At 39.3% G+C, this 21,403-nt stretch overlaps 1 protein-coding gene across 1 annotated transcript in view; it reads right to left on the reverse strand.

The window, feature by feature from the left end:
* The window catches only part of Gp210 (nucleoporin 210), a gene marked incomplete at its 3' end in the record, with an annotated part of 78,295 nt that overhangs the window by 40,921 nt on the left and 15,971 nt on the right, over window positions 1-21,403 (reverse strand). Inside the window, 4 exon segments of the mRNA XM_070096896.1 lie at window positions 10,129-10,293; window positions 12,710-12,823; window positions 13,134-13,325; window positions 13,535-13,609. Coding sequence (XP_069952997.1) covers window positions 10,129-10,293; window positions 12,710-12,823; window positions 13,134-13,325; window positions 13,535-13,609 — 546 coding nt within the window.

The following is a 21,403-nucleotide window of genomic DNA, read 5'->3' on the forward strand; positions in this document are numbered from 1 at the left end:
AATCCCTTCATAAATGTTACTTTGCTCACACTCCAACAGCACGTCAAGTATTAAAAACCATTTGTCTCCATTCACTCCTATCAAACACGCTCACGCATGCCTGCTGGAAGTCCAAGCCCCTCGCACACAAAACCTCCTTTACCCCCTCCCTCCAACCCTTCCTAGGCCGACCCCTACCCCGCCTTCCTTCCACTACAGACTGATACACTCTTGAAGTCATTCTGTTTCGCTCCATTCTCTCTACATGTCCGAACCACCTCAACAACCCTTCCTCAGCCCTCTGGACAACAGTTTTGGTAATCCCGCACCTCCTCCTAACTTCCAAACTACGAATTCTCTGCATTATATTCACACCACACATTGCCCTCAGACATGACATCTCCACTGCCTCCAGCCTTCTCCTCGCTGCAACATTCATCACCCACGCTTCACACCCATATAAGAGCGTTGGTAAAACTATACTCTCATACATTCCCCTCTTTGCCTCCAAGGACAAAGTTCTTTGTCTCCACAGACTCCTAAGTGCACCACTCACTCTTTTTCCCTCATCAATTCTATGATTCACCTCATCTTTCATAGACCCATCCGCTGACACGTCCACTCCCAAATATCTGAATACATTCACCTCCTCCATACTCTCTCCCTCCAATCTGATATTCAATCTTTCATCACCTAATCTTTTTGTTATCCTCATAACCTTACTCTTTCCTGTATTCACCTTTAATTTTCTTCTTTTGCACACCCTACCAAATTCATCCACCAATCTCTGCAACTTCTCTTCAGAATCTCCCAAGAGCACAGTGTCATCAGCAAAGAGCAGCTGTGACAACTCCCACTTTGTGTGTGATTCTTTGTCTTTTAACTCCACGCCTCTTGCCAAGACCCTCGCATTTACTTCTCTTACAACCCCATCTATAAATATATTAAACAACCACGTGCACTTTGTCTAGGATAGTTTCTTCTTTCCTACATACTCTAACTTGACAGTTCTTCACTGTAGTAACACCTCCTACACCATACACTTGCAACATCTGCTGTATCCACCCTGTCATTGTGCTCAATCTAAATGATATATACTGTAGAAGATATACCACTCTTAATTCTTTCAATTATAACTCTACCATACACTTTACCAGCACTCAACTTATCCCCCTATGCACTCTCTTTTATTGCCTTTATACAAAGATATGCATGCTCTCTGCCAATCCCTAGGTACCTTACCCTCTTCCATACATTTATTAAATAATTGCACCAACCACTCCAAAACTATATCCCCACCTGAACATTTCTATCTTTATCCCATCAATCCCGGCTGCCTTACCCCCTTTCATTTTGCCTACTGCCTCACGAACTTCCCCCAACTCACAACTGGCTCTTCCTCACTCCTACAAGATGTTATTCCTCCTTGCCCTATACACGAAATCACAGCTTCCCTATCTTCATCAACATTTAACAATTCCTCAAAATATTCCTTCCATCTTCCCAATACCTCTAACTCTCCATTTAATAACTCTCCTCTCCTATTTTTAACTGACAAATCCATTTGTTCTCTAGGCTTTCTTAACTTGTTAATCTCACTCCAAAACTTTTTCTTATTTTCAACAAAATTTGTTGATAACATCTCACCCACTCTCTCATTTGCTCTCTTTTTACATTGCACCACTCTCTTAACTTCTCTCTTTTTCTCCATATACTCTTCCCTCCTTGCATCACTTCTACTTTGTAAAAACTTCTCATATGCTAACTTTTTCTCCCTTACTACTCTCTTTACATCATCATTCCACCAATCGCTCCTCTTCCCTCCTGCACCCACTTTCCTGTAACCACAAACTTCTGCTGAACACTCTAACACTACATTTTTAAACCTACCCCATACCTCTTCGACCCCATTACCTATGCTCTCATTAGCCCATATCCTCCAATAGCTGTTTATATCTTACCCTAACTGCCTCCTCTTTTAGTTTATAAACCTTCACCTCTCTCTTCCCTGATGCTTCTATTCTCCTTGTATCCCATCTACCTTTTACTCTCAGAAAGTGATCTGATATATCTGTGGCCCCTCTATAAACATGTACATCCTGAAGTCTACTCAACAGTCTTTTATCTACCAATACATAATCCAACAAACTACTGTCATTTCGCCCTACATCATATCGTGTATACTTATTTATCGTATTACCTATAACTAAACCCCTTTCTATACAAAGTTCAATCAAAGCTGGCTTAAAATTAAAAGTTTCTTACTTTAGATGTCCCCTACCACTACTCTCTCACTTGCATTGATGATACATCAGTGATAAACATAATTCTTGAATACACATGATATACAGATTACTAGATACTCCAGAGCACAAGTGAGTATTACATCCAACATTTAAGACAGGTCAGTATGTATACAGGAGAAGGGGTTACTAGTATGCATTGTTGTACATTCAGTAGAAAAAGGAGAAAAACCTAGATGTATGTATTATATATATGCATGTGCGTGTCTGTGAGTGTAGTGTATTTATCCCTGTTATCTTAATGAGACAGAAAAAGAAACCAGCAATAATCATGCAAAACAGTTACAGGTTTTTGTTTCACAGTCATCTGGCAGGACGGTAGTACTTCCCTGGGTGGTTGCTGTCTGACAATGGAGTCAAAATGGAGGGCAAGTGATATATAAGAGGCTTCGGGACATGATTAATCAACAGAGGAAAGGTTGCACGAGTGGCTGGAATGTTTATAAATTGGAATTTCTTGAATTTTGTGTAAAATTGGCCAAATTACTGACTTCTGTGCACTTTGTAGGATAGTTCTGACAGTTGTACAGGCTGTTTATTGTGCTCAAATGATATTACAGAAGATATACCAGCAAACTACCTATGAATTGGATTGAATTGAGCAATATAATTGATTCAGAGTATGACCCAAAGTGGGTGAAATCACCAATGCATAAATTACACCCAAACCGCTAATGTGCATGTGTAATTTATTTATTTTATTTATTTATTTATTTATTTAAAAATTTGAGCACACATACAGAGGTACAAAAAATACAGATAAGAGCAGCATGCCAAAGCCACTTATACTATGCATAGCATTACGGGCTGGCTTAAAATTAACTTAAGATGAACTAAGCATTGATGACATCAGTGATAAAACTTTAATGTATACAGATTACTATAAAGCACAAGTGAGTATTACAAAGACAGGTCATATGGTTGTATGCATTGTTGTACATTCAGTAGAATGGAGTATTCTGTTAGGTAGTGTATTTAAAAAATAATAAAGTTAGATTGGGTTTTAGGTTTAACATTTATGTGATATAATTGTGAGAAACATTTAAGATATACAATTTATAAGGTTCAGTTATTCAGTATTTATTTGGTTTTGGGTGAGTAAGTGATCTTTGAGAAGAGACTTGAATTTATAAACAGGTAGTGTTTCTTTTATATTTACAGGTAATGAGTTCCAGATTTTAGGGCCTTTTATGTGCATTGAGTTTTTGCATAGTGTGAGATGGACACGAGGAACATCAAAGAGTGATCTGTGCCTTGTGTTATGGTCATGTGTTCTGTTGAGGTTGGCAAGGAGATGTTTGAGGGGAGGGTTAATATCAGAGTTAAGTGTTCTATGTATGTAATAGGTGCAGTAATAAGTATGAATGTTTTGTATGGTGAATAGGTTTAGTGTATTGAATATTGGTGGAGTGTGCTGCCTATAGTGAGAATTTGTTATCATTCTAACTGCAGCCTTTTGTTGGGTAATTAGTGGTCTGAGATGGTTACTTGTTGTTGAGCCCCATGCACAAATTCCATAGGTGAGATAGGGGTAAATAAGAGAGTGATATAGGGCCAGGAGGGCTGACTGTGGAACATAGTACCGTATCTTCGATAGTATGCCTACAGTCTTGGAAATTTTCTTAGAAATTTGTTGTATATGTGTATGAAATTTGAGTCTATTATCAAGGTGGATTCCTAAGAATTTTCCCTCTGTTAGCTTTGTGATAGGTGATCCATTTATCATTATGTTAAGAGGGACATCTGTAGCTCTGTTACCAAACTGAATGAAGTAGGTTTTGTCAATGTTTAGTGTAAGTTTGTTAGTCCTCATCCAGGTAGATATTTTCTGTAATTCGGTATTTACAGTATTGGCTAGCGTGACTGGGCTCGGGTGGGAGAAGACGTATGTAGTGTCATCTGCAAATAGTGTGGGTTTGAGTAATTGCGAAGCATTTGGTAGGTCATTTATGTATAGGAGAAAGAGAAGAGGGCCAAGGACACTTCCCTGTGGGACACCAACTGTAATTGGTTGTGCAGAAGAGTTTGCCCCATTTGCATACACATATTGGCTTCTGTTGCTGAGGTATGACTTGAGGTAGTTGAGGGAGTGCCCTCTTATACCATAGTGTGACAATTTTACGTGGAGCAAGTCATGGTTAACTGTATCAAAAGCTTTACGTAAGTCAATGAAGATCCCCAGTGGGACTTCTTTTTTCTCTATTGCAGTGTATATATGTTCTAGCATGTGTATAATAGCATCATTAGTATTTTTGTTTGGCCTGAATCCAAATTGGCAGGGGTTGAGTATGTTTTGGGAGATAAGGTAGGAGTAGATTCGTTTATGAATTAATTTTTCGAAGATTTTTGAGAGAGGGTGTAAGTTGGATATTGGCCTATAGTTATTCAACTCTGTTTGGTCTCCTCCTTTGTGGATCGGGGTGACCCTTGCTATTTTGAGTACTGTAGGGAAGGTGGAGGATTCAATGGATTTGTTAAAGAGTGTTGCAATGATTGGTGATAGCACTTGTGACACTTTTTTGTATATAAAGGGTGGTAAGGTATTTAAATCTCCTGCCTTGTTTTTTAGCGTGTTGATAATAAGGGAGACTTCGTATGGGTTAGTCGGAGCTAGGAACAGTGTGTTCGGGTAGTTGCCAGTGAGGTAGTCATTTGGTGGGGTATCTGAGCTTGGGATTTTATTGGCAAGGTTTTGTCCTATAGTGGAGAAGAAGTCATTGAGTCTGTTTGCTGTTTCTGTTGGTGGGAGTTGGGGTTCATCTGATTTTGCTAATTTTATTTCGCTATTTCGTGATATCTTTTTTGTTCCTAGAATTTCTGATAGGGTTTTCCAGGTCTTTTTTATATCACCTCGTAAGTTGGATAATCTGTTCTCATAATACAATTTTTTTGCCCTTCTTATCAGGCTGGTTAGGATTGACGAGTAACGTTTTGTTTGGTCTCTGGTTATGTGACCCATTCTGTACTGTTTTTCATATTGGTGTTTTGTATTTATGGATTTGAGAATGCTGGGTGTTAACCAGGGACTGTTCAGTCTCTTAGCTGTCATCTGTTTAGTTTTTTTAGGGCAGTGCTTGTTATAGAGGTATTGGGTCTTTTTTAGAAAATTATTAATACATTCGTCAATATCTGTATAGATTTCTAGCTCAGTGTGCCAGTCAATGTTTGCTACTGCTGTTGTGAAGTTATTAATGGCTGCCTCATTGTGAAGTCTGAAGTGACTTTAGTAGTGTCTTGGGGTAATTTACCAAGAGTTGTTATGAGAAAAGTAGGGTAGTGGTCTGTGGTATTATCTGTAATTATGCCTGATTTTAAAGGGGATATGGTGTTGGTCCAGATGTGGTCAAGTAGGGAAACACTAGTCTCTGTAACTCTTGTAGGTTTTGTTACTGTTGGTAGCAACATACAGTTACTCATTGTGTTTGTGAATTCAGTAACATGTGGGTCCTGGTCTTGCAGGAGATTTATATTGAAGTCACCTGAGAGTAGTAAGTGATCTTTGTTCATGCGTGCATCAGTTATCATACTTCCTAGGTTTTGACTAAATTGGCTAATGTTTGACTGTGGAACTCTGTAAATGTTTATCAATGTGAGAGGTTTTTGTAGGTATTTGGATTTGAATTTGGCTATTATATATTCCCCATGTTCATCCCTTGTGCAAGTATTAGTGATACATTCTAGTTGGTCTGAGTAGTATATGGCTGTGCCACCCCCTTGTTGGTCTGGCCTACAGTTGTGTATGGCTGTGTAACCAGGAATGGCATAGACATCTGTACTATCAGGCTTTAGCCAGGTTTCAGTTAGTGTAATGATGGACATATTGGCATGTAAGGAATTTAGTAATGCTATGAGGTCATCGTAATGCTTGCTTAAAGATCTGATATTGTAGTTAAAGATAGTTATGTTGTTGTTGGCACTGAGAAGTGCCTTTGATTGTTCTGCAGTGTAGTAATTACAGTAACTGTTTGATTCATTTAAGTCATTAAATAAGAGGTTGGTATCAGGATCAATGCTTGTAATCATAAGATTTGTAGTGAATCTATAGTTAGAATTAAGTATAAAACAAAGTAAATAGTCTTAAGCTAAAAAATAGCACCTGAATTATTTAACAAATGTAAAATAATGAGCTTAGTTTTTTTTTTTTTTTTTTTTTTTTAAGCTAAAATAAAGGTGACAATATAAAAGGGACTAATACAAATAAAGTGATAATCAAATAATGGAGCTTGGGAATATGATAGTAGGTAGTACTATAAAGGTAATTCTTTAAAGTTAGAATTATAGTATAAAATAATAATATAAAAGGGACTAATGTAAGTTGTGGTGAACAATAAAGTGGTAATCAAATAAATGAGCTTTGGAATATAATGGCAAAATTTTCGGCATTTTCGGTTGTTACCTTCAGAAAAGCATTCTCTAACAATTCAGAAGATAAAATTATCACTATTTAAAAACAAACCAGAGTCAGCACTTTTAATTTCATGTGCCACATCATTGAAAATGTTAAAAATGGCTACTGTCATTGATGTATAAAGAATTTTTTTTTACTTCTTTTTAACAAGTTGGCCGTCTCCTACTGAGGCAGGGTGATCCAAAAAGAAAGAAAATCCCCAAAAAGAAAATACTTTCATCATCATTCAACACTTTTACCTCACTCACGCATAATCACTGTTTTTGCAGAGGTGCCCAGAACACAACAGTTTAGAAGCATATACGCATAAAGATAGACAACATATCTCTCCAAACTGCCAATATCCCAAATCCCTCCTTTAAGGTGCAGGCATCATACTTCCCATTTTCAGTACTCAGGTCAGGCTATGTAAAAATAACCGATTTCCCTGAAGCCCTCCACTAAATATTGCCCTGCTCACACTCCAACAGCTCGTCAGGACCCAAATACCATTCGTCTCCATTCACTCCTATCTAACACGCTCACACACGCTTGCTGGAAGTCCAAGCCCCTCGCCCACAAAACCTCCTTTACCCCCTCCCTCCAACCTTTTCGAGGACGACCCTTACCCCACCTTCCTTCCCTTACAGATTTATACGCTCTCCAAGTCCTTCTACTTTGACCCATTCTCTCTAAATGACCAAACCACCTCAACAATCCCTCTTCAGTCCTCTGACTAATACTTTTATTAACTCCACACCTCCTAATTTCCACACTCCGAATCTTCTGCATAATATTTACACTACACATTGCTCTCAGACAGAACATCTCCACTGCCTCCAACTGTCCTCGCTGCAGCATTTACAACCCAAGTTTCACACCCATTTAAGAGTATTGGTACCACTATACAGTGGACCCCCGGTTTACGATATTATTTCATTCCAGAAGTATGTTCAGGTGCCAGTACTGAACGAATTTGTTCCCATAAGGAATATTGTGAATTAGATTAGTCCATTTCAGACCCCCAAACATACACGTACAAACGCACTTACATAAATACACTTACATAATTGGTCGCATTGGGAACTGATCGTAAAGCGGGGGTCCACTGTACTTTTATACATTCCCTTCTTTGCCTCCACAGATAATGTGTTTTGTCTCCACATATACAGTGCCTGCACTCTGAAGGAGGGGTGTTAATGTTGCAGTTTAAAAACTGTAGTGTAAAGCACCCTTCTGGCAAGACAGTGATGGAGTGAATGATGGTGAAAGTTTTTCTTTTTCGGGCCACCCTGCCTTGGTGGGAATCGGCCAGTGTGATAATAATAATATACCTCAATGCACCACTTACCTTCTTTCCTTCATCAATTCTATGGTTAACCTCATCCTTCAAACATGCATCCGCTGACACGTCAATTCCCAAACATCTAAAAACATTCACTTCTTCCATACTACTCCTCTCCAATTTGATATCCAATTTTTATCTAAATCATTTGATACCCTCATTACCTTACTCTTTTCCATGTTCACTTCCAACTTTCTACCTTTACACACACTCCCAAACTCATCCACTAACCTTTGCAACTTTTCTTTAGAATCTCCCATAAGCACAGTATCATCAGCAAAAAGTAACTGTGTCAATTCTCATTTTGTATTTGATTCCCCATAATTTAATCTCATCCCTGTCTAAAACCCACCTTTACTGGGAAGTAGTCTCCCTCTCTTCTACACACCCTAACCTGAGCCTATCATCATAAAAACTCTTTACAGCATTTAGTAACTTACTACCTATTCCATATACTTGCAACATCTGCCACATTGCTCCCCTATCCCTTTTCTAAATCCATAAATGCAATGAAAACTTCTCTACCTTTATCTAAATACTGTTCACATATATACTTCAATGTAAACATTTGACCTACACATCCCCTACCCACTCTAAAACCTCCTTGCTTATCCACAATCCTACATTCTGTCTTGCCTCTAATTCTTTCAATAATAACCCTACCATACACTTTTCCTGGTATACTCAGTAAACTTGTTCCTCTATAATTTTTACAATCTCTTTTGTCCCCCTTCCCTTTATATAAAGGAATTATACATGCTCTCTGCCAATCCCTAGGTACCTTCCCCTCTTTCATACATTCATTAAAAAAAAAATACCAACTACCCCAACACTTTTAACATTTGTCATGATCCCGTCAGTTCCAGTTTCTTTACCCCCTTTCATTCCACGTAATGCCTCATGCACCTCCCCCACACTCACATCCTGCTCTTCTTCACTCCTAAAAGATGGTATACCTCCCTGGCTAATGCATGAAATTACCACCTCCTTTTTTTCATCAGCATTTAAAAGTTCCTCAAAATATTCCCACCATCTACCCAATACCTCCATCTCCCCATCTACTACTTCCTTACTCTGTTTTTAACTGACAAATCCATTTGTTTCCTAGGCTTGCTTAACTTGTTTAACTCCAAATTTTTTTCTTATTTTCATCAAAATTTTTTGACAGTGCCTCTCCCACTTTATCATCTGCTCCCTTTTGCACTCTCTCACCACTCTCTTTACCTTTCTTTTACTCTCCATATACTCTGCTCTTCTTATAACACTTCTGCTTTGTAATAACCTCATATAAGCTACCTTTTTCTCTTTTATCACACCCTTTACTTCATCATTCCACCAATCACTTCTCTTTCCTCTTGCACCCATATTCCTATTAGCCACAAATTTCTGCTCCACATTCTAATACTGCAATTTTAAAACCATTTCAACCTTCTTCAATGCCCCCACTACTCATATTTGCACCAATCCACCTTTCTGCCAATAATTGCTTATATTTCACCAGAACTTCTTCCTCCCATAATTCATACACTTTCACCTTTCTCTTACTTGATGATTAAAAACAATTTGGCTGCACTTTTTTATTATTAAATACAGGTTTCACCTAAGAGAAATATCTCAATACAGCCTCTCCTCACTTAGCGACGTATTTGTTTACTGACGACTCGGACTTACAAAGGGCTCTCTGACCAGTATGCATACCTAACTAATGTATATCAGAGGTGATTTCCTCTATTCTGTTTATTACAATATACAGTAAACTACTGTATAAACATTTAAAAATATACTAAAAATGTTATAAATGGTGCAAAGGTGACATTAAAACAATATCAAGGATGGCACAAACCCACTACCATTATAGTATGCTCCTTGCTTAGCGATAAATTTGTCTGCCAACGTGGTCTTAGGAATGTAACTCTCTCATTAAGTGAGGAGAGGCTGTATTGAGAGTGTGCCATTCACAGGTTTTCTTACTATGAGGACACCTTCTGTTGGGATTTTTGAAGTATAAAAACATGGAAATTTGTGAGAAGCCTACAAACAGAGCAAAACTTATAGATGATAGATTTAACAAAATTTTAAGAAGATAGATTCAAATTAATTAAGGTAGAACTTACTGTTAGATTGAAACTGTACACTGGCTTTGTTATTGGATCCCATGGCAAAATTGTTAGTGGTGGAATGACTTTGACAGGGTCAAATATTTCTATCTCTTGGCTGGTCTTCAGAGCTGGAGTAATTTCCAAAATCTTGTCATCTACTTGTATTGCCAATAGAACAGCCTGAAATATAAATATTATATATTACAGTATTTAATTTTATAATTTCTAATTTTAGCAATAAAAATAATATGTGATGAATGTTGTAAAAGGCAACTAAAATGCCAGGAGCAAAGGGCTAATAACCCCATCTCCTATATAAATTCCTAAATAATAATAAAAAAGAAAACTTTATAGTTTTTTTTTTTTTTTTTGGGGGGGGGGGGCTGCCTCAGTGGGAGATGGCCAGTATGTTGAAAGAAAATTTTTTTCAGTATATTGTGGAAATAAAATATTTATTATTTATTTTATTAACACACTGGCCGATTCCCACCAAGGCAGGGTGGCCCGAAAAAGAAAAACTTTCACCATCATTCACTCCATCACTGTCTTGCCAGAAGGGTGCTTTACACTACAGTTTTTAAACTGCAACATTAACACCCCTCCTTCAGAGTGCAGGCACTGTACTTCCCATCTCCAGGACTCAAGTCTGGCCTGCCGGTTTCCCTGAATCCCTTCATAAATGTTACTTTGCTCACACTCCAACAGCATGTCAAGTATTAAAAACCATTTGTCTCCATTCACTCCTATCAAACATGCTCACATATGCCTGCTGGAAGTCCAAGCCCCTCGCACACAAAACCTCCTTTACCCCCTCCCTCCAACCTTTCCTAGGCCGACCCCTACCCCGCCTTCCTTCCACTACAGACTGATACACTCGAAGTCATTCTGTTTCGCTCCATTCTCTCTACATGTCCGAACCACCTCAACAACCCTTCCTCAGCCCTCTGGACAACAGTTTTGGTAATCCCGCACCTCCTCCTAACTTCCAAACTACGAATTCTCTGCATTATATTCACACCACACATTGCCCTCAGACATGACATCTCCACTGCCTCCAGCCTTCTCCTCGCTGCAACATTCATCACCCATGCTTCACACCCATATAAGAGCGTTGGTAAAACTGTACTCTCATACATTCCCCTCTTTGCCTCCAAGGACAAAGTTCTTTGTCTCCACAGACTCCTAAGTGCACTGCTCACCCTTTTCCCCTCATCAATTCTATGATTCACCTCATCTTTCATAGACCCATCCGCTGACACGTCCACTCCCAAATATCTGAATACATTCACCTCCTCCATACTCTCTCCCTCCAATCTGATATCCAATCTTTTATCACCTAATCTTTTTGTTATCCTCATAAACTTACTCTTTCCTGTATTCACTTTTAATTTTCTTCTTTTGCGTACCCTACCAAATTCATCCACCAACCTCTGCAACTTCTCTTCAGAATCTCCCAAGAGCACAGTGTCATCAGCAAAGAGCAACTGTGACAACTCCCACTTTATGTGTGGTAATCAAACTGCTGAAATCATAAATAATAATAATATTCTCCATGTAGGTAGTAGGTTGGTAGACAGCAACCGCCCAGGGAGGTACTACCGTCCTGCCAAGTGAGTGTAAAACGAAAGCCTGTAATTGTTTTACACGATGGTAGGATTGCTGGCGTCTTTTGTCTGTCTCATCAATATGCAAGATTACAGGTACGTCTTGCTACTTCTACTTACACTTAGGTCACACTACACATACATGTACAAGCATATATATAAATACCCCTCTGGGTTTTCTTCTATTTTCTTTCTAATTATTCTTCTTGTTTATTTCCTCTTATCTCCATGGGGAAGTGGAACAGAATTCTTCCTCTAAGCCATGCGTGTCGTAAGAGGTGACTAAAATGCCGGGAGCAAGGGGCTAGTAACCCCTTCTCCCGTATATATTACTAAATTTAAAAGGAGAAACTTTAGTTTTTTCTTTTGGGCCACCCTGCCTCAGTGGGATACGGCTGGTATGTTGAAAGAAGAAACATGCAAGATTTCAGGTATGTCTTGCTACTTCTACTTACACTTAGGTCACACTACACTTGCATGTACAAGCATATACACACACACACACACACATACATGCCCACCCCTCTGAGTTTTCTTCTATTTTCTTACTATTTCTTGATTTTATTTATATCCTCCTATCTCCATGGGGAAGTGAAAAGAATTCTTCCTCTGTAAGCCAAGTGTGCCGTAGGAGGCGACTAAAATGCCGGGAGCAAGAGGCCAGTAACCCTGCCTTGGTGGGATACGGCCAGTTTGTTGAAAGAAAAGAACAATAATAATAATGGTAGTAGGTTAGAATTGTCACAGTTGCTTTATATCAATGACACTGTGCTTTTGGGAAATTCTGAAGAAATGTTGCAAAGGTTGGTGGAAAAATTTGGAAGAGCATGTAAAATAAGGAAATGAATATTTAATCAAGAATCCATCAGCAGCAAGGTACTCACCTTGAGGGGTACTGAAATAACACCGATAACCTTGAGAGAGATTTTTTGGAACTAAACTTAACCTTTCATTAAGTTTAAAATACTTCTAAAACTATGAGACAAACATACCTGAACTTTGGTCTTTCCTGTTTTGATAGGTACACCATACACATAGGATCCATTTTTGGAGACAAATTCAGAGGCAAAGTACTCAGACTGAATTGTAGTTTCAATCACAACATTCTGCAGAAAGTAAAATACATAATCTTAAAAGAATTAACAGCACTAAATGAAGCCTAATGAGGAAAATTGTTTAGTGTTCATCTTTGGTTCTGGCAAATAGATTACTATTCTCCATGCAGTCTTATATACTAGAGGTGTGCAGTAATGATTAACAAACACTGATATCATGATCCTCATTTCTGATTTTTTTTTTTGCAACAAATATTCCCGAACATACTCCCTTAATTAGAACTTAAGTTTTTACAAATTAAATAAAAATAGTCTTCTTGAGGCATATCTATATACTAAAATAATCTGAACAAAATCTTACCTCAGCTAAATGGATTTTATTGTCCTGTTTATCAAAAACGTTGACAATAACAGCATAATGCTTTCCACGAGTAAGTGCTGGGTTGTTATGGGGCTCAATAGAGATGATAAGATACGATGGATCTACCACATGTATTGTGGCTGTAGGTTGCTTTACCAGCTCGGAGACAACATTGTTGTCCTTCAAAATCACCTGTTGAAATAAATGCATTTAATAATTCAAATACGAGCGATACCATTTACAATACTAAAGTACATACTTTTTATTTCTTAGTCTTTACTCAGATAACATTTATGAAACTTGCTTTACTGCAAGACTAAAATATACACCAAAAGCATTGGTTCAGAGATGAAAATTCTAGAAAGCAAATCATAAGCAGGACAGAGACGGTCAGTATTTACCCGAGTTGTGCCAAGATTCTTAGCTGTGATGCTGATGCCATCTGTGTTGAGCTCTGCAATTTCTGTATCTGCAACCTATTGCAAAACAGGAGAGAAGAAAGATTATTTCAGGCTTCAGTACAAGCACTTACAGAATAAAGTACAGCTTTACAACCACCTACGGAATATACTATTATTACAATGTGTTTAAGTCTTATGTATCTTATTGTACGATGTAAACAATTCATGTTTCAAGATTACAGTAGGGCCTCACTTTACGGCATCTCGCCTTACGGTGTTCTGCTAATATGGCAATGTCAAATTATGACCAAAATTTGCTATTCAAATACAGCGCACCCCACCAGGTTTGTTTACTTTTTCGTGACCACATCTATTATATCAGGAAACTTTCCAAAATTTCAAGTGTTTTAAATTACAACAATCATCATCATCATCATCCTCATCCTCATCATCCTCATCCTCATCATCCTCCTCCTCATCATCCTCCTCCTCATCATCCTCATCCTCATCATCCTCCTCCTCATCATCCTCATCCTCATCATCATCATCCTCATCCTCATCCTCATCATCCTCATCCTCATCATCCTCCTCCTCATCATCCTCATCCTCATCATCCTCCTCCTCATCATCATCATCATCATCATCCTCATCCTCATCATCATCATCATCATCATCATCATCATCATCATCATCATCATCATCATCATCATCATCATCATCATCATCATCATCATCATCATCCTCCTCCTCCTCCTCCTCCTCCTCCTCCTCCTCCTCCTCCTCCTCCTCCTCCTCCTCCTCCTCCTCCTCCTCCTCCTCCTCCTTCTCCTCCTCCTCGTCCTCGTCCTCCTCCTCCTCCTCATCCTCCTCCTCCTCATCCTCCTCCTCGTCCTCGTCCTCCTCCTCCTCCTCCTCCTCCTCCTCCTCCTCCTCCTCCTCCTCCTCCTCCTCCTCCTCCTCCTCCTCCTCCTCCTCCTCCTCCTCCTCCCTCCTCCTCCTCCTCCTCCTCCTCCTCCTCCTCTCCTCCTCCTCCTCCTCCTCCTCCTCCATCCTCATCTCCTCCTCCTCCTCCTCCTCCTCCTCCTCCTCCTCCTCCCTCCATCCTCCCTCCTCCTCCTCCTCCTCCTCCTCCTCCTCCTCCTCCTCCTCCTCCTCCTCCTCCTCCTCATCCTCCAACTCCTCCTCCTCCTCCTCCTCCTCCTCCTCCTCCTCCTCCTCCTCCATCGGTTTCCATCCTCCTCCTCCTCCTCCTCCTCCTCCTCCTCTCCTCCTCCTCCTCCTCTCCTCCTCCTCCATCCTCCTCCTCCTCCTCCTCCTCCTCCTCCTCCTCCTCCTCCTCCTCCTCCTCCTCCTCCTCCTCCTCCTCCATCCTCCTCCTCATCCTCCTCCTCCTCCTCCATCCTCCTCTCCCTCCTCCATCCTCCTCCTCCTCCCTCCATCCTCCTCCTCCTCCTCCTCCTCCATCCTCCTCCTCATCCATCCTCCTCCTCCTCCTCCTCCTCCTCCTCCTCCTCCTCCTCCTCCTCCTCCTCCTCCTCCTCCTCCTCCTCCTCCTCCTCCTCCTCCTCTTCCTCCTCCTCCTCCTCCTCCGCCACGTCTTCTTCCTCCTCCTCCTCCTTGTCTTGTGTGCGAGTGTGTGGCTTATAATTGTTTTGAGTCAGAAGTCGGCAGCTGTCAAAGTGACATATTGTCTCATTACTCACTCCCCCTCCTGCCTGTCAAAACAATGGGGTCGGATGCTGCTTCCCCTCCTCCATTCTATCTAATTACCTTTCTCCCTCATTCTATATCTTTCAATCTGTCTCTCTTTCTGTCTGCCTATCTCTGTCTCACAGGTACACATAAATACAAGTATACATAGTGTAAATTACCTAGGATAACCCAAGAAATCCAGACAAAGTGCTATACTCTGCTGTTACTGCATATTTTATATGTACTCTGATAATTATACTTATGTGTACCTGTACCTAAATATACTTGCACACTATGCTGGTGTGCAGGTACACATTAAAATCGCTAAGTCTCTACTCATGAAGCCAATACGTACTACATAATAATAATCACTCTTGGGCACACTGAATGTTTTATTTTACATTAACCCTTTCAGGGTCCGTCCCGTAGATCTACGGCTTTACGTTCAGGGTCCAAACCGTAGATCTACGTCATGAGCTCAGCTCACTCTGATAAACTGTGAGTGGTACATTTGGACCTTGATATGAGAGAATACATCTATGTGGTATGTGTCCACCACATAAAACAAATCCTGCAGCACACTGTGTATAATGAGAGAAAAAAAACTGAGACCATGATTTTTCGATTAAAACAGCGACTTTGCAGTGTTTTTTCGTATGTTTTTTATAGTTGTATTTGCGATTTCTTGGTCTCATTTGATAGAATGGAAGACATATTACAGAAATAGAGATGATTTTGATTGGTTTTAGCACTGGAAATGGCTTGAAACAGCTCAAAGTAGCGGAAATGTTAAATTTTTGCTGAAGTTCAAGAGTAAACAAACGATCTCACACGTCTAATACACGCCAGCTGGTGGGTCTAATATACATTCACAAATGTCGTGATGATATTTATACAATTATTACAATATTGCATAACAGTAAATCTTTTATTTTTTGGTGTGAATAAAAATTCATTATGTGAATAAAAAATAAAAATGGAATCTATTTGTAAAGCCTCAAAATGTAACTAATGAACAGAGGAAATATTAGTTTAGTGCCAGGAATACCTACATTGTTTATTCTGGACCCTATTTTGAAACTGGAATATTATGAACTTTGTGTTAAATTGGCCAAATTACCAACTTCCGATCACTTTATTTTGTAGTCGAAACAGTTAACTTGGCGATTTCTTGTGCTCAATCGATAGAATAGAAGTAATACTAGTGAAATAGTTAAGAATTTGGTCAACTGGAGTAACGTAATTGGCCTAAAATGGGAGCCAAAGTCAGCAAAATCGCCGATTCATAAATATCACTGACACATAAAAATTCGCGAGAGCATAATTTCGTCAATTTTCCATGAAATTTCGTACTTTTTGTTTTATTACCTTCACAAAAAGATTCTCGAGCATTTCATAAGAAAAAATAACTATTTTTTTTTTTTTAAATTCTTGGACACTGGGGCACCACTTCAGATTTTGGCCTTGGACTCTGAAGGGGTTAATATAGGCATTTTCATTAATCAATATGATATTGTCCTCAAAATTATATATGAAACCTGTTACATAACATATAAACATGATACATACACACACAATAAAAATTGATGTAAAAATGAGATTTGTTTACAAAGAGGCTGAGTAGGTAGTGTCGGAAGAATTACGTTTTCTCTAGTCAAACTGGGGGATAACTGTAGAAAAATATTCTTTTTGTATGCCTTCACTCTATATATAGCAATTCACGACCCTTGTGGGTTTAGTGCTTTTTATTATGATAATAATAATAATAATAATAATATCTTCATTCACTCTAAAAATGGTGTGTTGCTGTTTGGTTATTCTGTACTAACTTGTACAACTTGTACACAATGTAAGAGTATTTGTATTGTGAACTAATTACAGTGGACCCCCGCTTAACGATCACCTCCAAATGCGACCAATTATGTAAGTGTATTTATGTAAGTGCGTTTGTACGTGTATGTTTGGGGGTCTGAAATGGACTAATCTACTTCACAATATTCCTTATGGGAAAAAATTCGGTCAGTACTGGCACCTGAACATACTACTGGAATGAAAAAAGTTCGTTAACCGGGGGTCCACTGTATTATTATAATAAAAATATTGAGGTAGATGTTTTACAAACTCTTACAAACGTATGTGAATGAACTAAAAGTAGACACATATTAATATGCATTTATTTTGCCTGACCAAGTGATCGCCCACTACCTGTTCAGTTTGTATTCTTACATTGTTTGAACTCTGTATCTCGTTCTCTCTCTCGTTTACTCTTTCGTTAACTAGTTGGCTCTCATTGACGATGGCGTCTAAGCTTAGCTGTGATAAAAAGAGAAGTCGTAAGCCTCTTGCTTTAAGTACCAAGTTAGAGGAGGATGGTGTGCCATTCTGCTTTTATTTAATAAACACCCTGCCACTCACCTTTCACATATTATTAATATTTTAAGGCAAGTAATAAGTGTACTCTGTGTGTATCTTACCTTTTTGTTGTGTTTTTAATGCCTATTTCTATTGCTAACTTAATATTAGTTAGTGTAAACTTGTTGTCTGGCATTTATTGCATATTTTACACGTACGTACTCTGATAATAATATACTTGTGGACCTGTGTGGTAGCCGGCCGGAGGGACAACATCATGTTTTCTTTGCTCAGCCATCAGAGAAAACGTGTATGAATCTGCGTTTGGCCCAGCCACTCCCTCACTCCGCTTTTGTTCACAATTTTCGGCATGAATTATTCATTACTTCTCCCTTCGTTTATGATGGCATCTAAAGGTAGTTGTTAGAAACGATTAAATTCAGTGAACAAGGTATGTAAATGCTAATAATATGGCTCTGGGCCACAGTGTAGGTAGCCGGTAGGTGAAGCACAGGCAGGCTACACCTACCGGCTACCTACACTGACTTCCTACAAATAAATACTACTCGTGAAGCACAGGCAGGCTACACCTACCGGCTACCTACACTGACTTCCTACAAATAAATACTACTCGCCTCTCTTCCTATATTAAGACTACACATATTTTAAGGTAAATAATGAGTGTAGTGTATGAGTATTTTAACTCTCTGGGATGTTTTAAATATCGTATATTAAGTATGAGACGGGAAGCCAGGGCTACCTACACCTGACTTCCTACAAATAAGTACTATTCACCTCTCTCCCTACATTAAGATTACAAATACTTCAAGATAAGTAATGAATGTACTGTGAATGTATTTTACTTTGTGTGTTTTTAATGCCTAGTTCTATTACTAACTTAATATAATTTAGTGTAAATTTGTTGTCTGGCATTTATATGCCATCGCCTTCCGGCGATGTCTGCTTTCCGGCGACTTCTTGAAACCTAACCCGCCATATAAGTGGGGTCCTACTGTACTGAGATGCACTTTTGAAAAACTGATGTAGCCATCTTTACAAATAAATATGGTTTTCCTATGATGCACAACTTTGTGGACACCTTGCACAGGTATACTGAATGCTTGAGTGCTTGCGTGATCAACTACATATCTTCAGAAGCATGTGACAAGAACAGTAGCATATACCAGGTAGAGAGAGAGAGAGAGAGTGTGAGTGTGAGTGTGTGTGTGTGTGTGTGTGTGTGTGTGTGTGTGTGTGTGTGTGTGTGTGTGTGTGTGTGTGTGTGTGTGTGTGTGTGTGTGTGTGTGTGTGTGTGTGTGTGTGTGTGTGTGTGTGTGTGTGTGTGTGTGTGTGTGTGTGTGTGTGTGTGTGTGTGTGTGTGTGTGTGTGTGTGTGTGTGTGTGTGTGTGTGTGTGTGTGTGTGTGTGTGAGTGAGTGTGAGTGTGTGTGTGTGTGTGTGTGTGAGTATATATATATATATATATATATATATATATATATATATATATATATATATATATTTAAACAGGTTGGCCATCTCCCACTGAGGCAGGGTGACCCAAAAAGAAAGAAAATCTCCAAAACAAAAATACTTTCATCATCATTCAACACTCACCTCACTCACACAATCACAGTTTTTGCAGAAGTGCTTAGAATACAACAGTTTAGAAACATACACCTTATAAAGATACACAACGTATCCCTCCAAACTGCTAATATCCCAAACCCCTCCTTTAAAGTGCAGGCATTGTACTTCCCATTTCCAGGACTCAAGTCAGGCTATATAAAAATAACCGGTTTCCCTGAATCCCTTCACTAAGTATTACCTGCTCACACTCCAACAGCTCATGTCCCAAATACCATTCGTCTCCATTCACTCCTATCTCACACGCTCACGCACGCTTGCTGGAAGTCCAAGCCCCTCGCCCATGAAACCTCCTTTACCCCCTCCCTCCAAACTTTTCGAGGACAACCCCTACCCCGCCTTCCTTCCCCTACAGATTTATACACTCTCCATGTCATTCTACTTTGATCCATTCTCTCTAAATGAGCAAACCACCTCAACAATCCCTCTGACTAATACTTTTATTAACTCCACACCATCTCCTAACTTCCACACTCGGAAATTTCTGCATAATATTTACACCACATATTGCCCTTAGACAGGACATCTCCACTGCCTCCAACTGTCTCCTCACTGCAGCATTTACAACCAAAGCTGCACACCCATATAAGTGTTGGTACCAATATACTTTCATACATTCCCTTCTTTGCGTCCATAAATAACGTTTTTTGTCTCCACATATACCTCAACACACCACTCACCTCTTTTCCTTCATCAATTCTAAAGTTAACCTCATCCTTCATAAATCCCTCCGCTGACACGTCAACTCCCAAATATCTGAAAACATTCACTTCTTCCATACTACTACTCTCCAATTTGATATCCAATTTTTCTTTATCTAAATCATTTGATACCCTTATCACCTTACTCTTTTCCATGTTCACTTTCAACTTTTTACCTTTACACTCTCCCAAATTCGTCCACTAACCTTTGCAATTTTTCTTTAGAATACACAAATAACCCGCACATAAAAGAGAGAAGCTTACGGAGACGTTTCGGTATTGTGCCTTTTTTGTTATTTTCTTTAGAATCCCCCATAAGCACAGTATCATCAGCAAAAAGTAACTGTCAATTCCCATTTTGTACTTGATTCCCCATAATTTAATCCCACCCCTCTCCCCAACACCCTAGCATTTACTTCTTCTACAACCCCATCTATAAATACATTAAACAACCATGGTGACATTACACATCCCTGTCTAAGACCTACTTTTACTGGGAAGTAATCTCCCTCTCTTCTACACACCCTAACCTGAGCTTCACTATCCTATAAAAACTCTTTACAACATTTAGCAACTTACTACCTATTCCATATACAGTGGACCCTCGACCAACGATATTAATCCGTTCCTGAGAGCTTATCGTTAGTCGAGTTAATTTTCCCCATATAATGGAAATCAAATTAATCCATTCCTGGCACCCCAAAGTATTGAACAAAATTTTTTTTACCACATGAAATATTAATTTTAATTTTAAAAACTCTTTACAACATTTAGCAACTTACTACCTATTCCATATACAGTGGACCCTCGACCAACGATATTAATCCGTTCCTGAGAGCTTATCGTTAGTCGAGTTAATTTTCCCCATATAATGGAAATCAAATTAATCCATTCCTGGCACCCCAAAGTATTGAACAAAATTTTTTTTACCACATGAAATATTAATTTTAATACACACAAACCGAAGAAGACATGTACAATTACATGACACTTACCTTTATTGAAGATCTGGTGATGATTGATGGGATGGGAGGGGAGTGTGTGGATGATGCTAGTGTTAAGAAGGGGAATCCCCTTCCATTAGGACTTGAGGTGTCAAGTCCTTTTCCGGGGTTACTTCCCTTCTTTTAATGCCACTAGGACCAGCTTGAGAGTCACTGGACCTCTGTCGCACAACATAGAGGCCTGTACCTCCTGTTCCTTTATGACATTCCTAAAGTGTTTCACAACATTCTCAGTGTACTGCCTGCCAACACAGCTTGCAGTAGCTGTGTGAGGGTGATTTTCATCAAAAAAGGTTTGCACTTTAAGCCACATTGCACACATTTCCTTAAACTTTGAAGTAGGCAACTTCCTCAATTTCTCTATCCCCTCCTCCGGAGTAGTTTCCTCAGGTCTGGCCTCTTGCTGTTGAAGATGATCTTGCAGCTCATCAGTGGTTAGTTCATCATTTATCCTCCTCCACCAACTCTTGGAGTT

Source organism: Cherax quadricarinatus, chromosome 55 (assembly GCF_038502225.1).
Source record: "Cherax quadricarinatus isolate ZL_2023a chromosome 55, ASM3850222v1, whole genome shotgun sequence".
NCBI classification, from domain to species: domain Eukaryota; kingdom Metazoa; phylum Arthropoda; class Malacostraca; order Decapoda; family Parastacidae; genus Cherax; species Cherax quadricarinatus.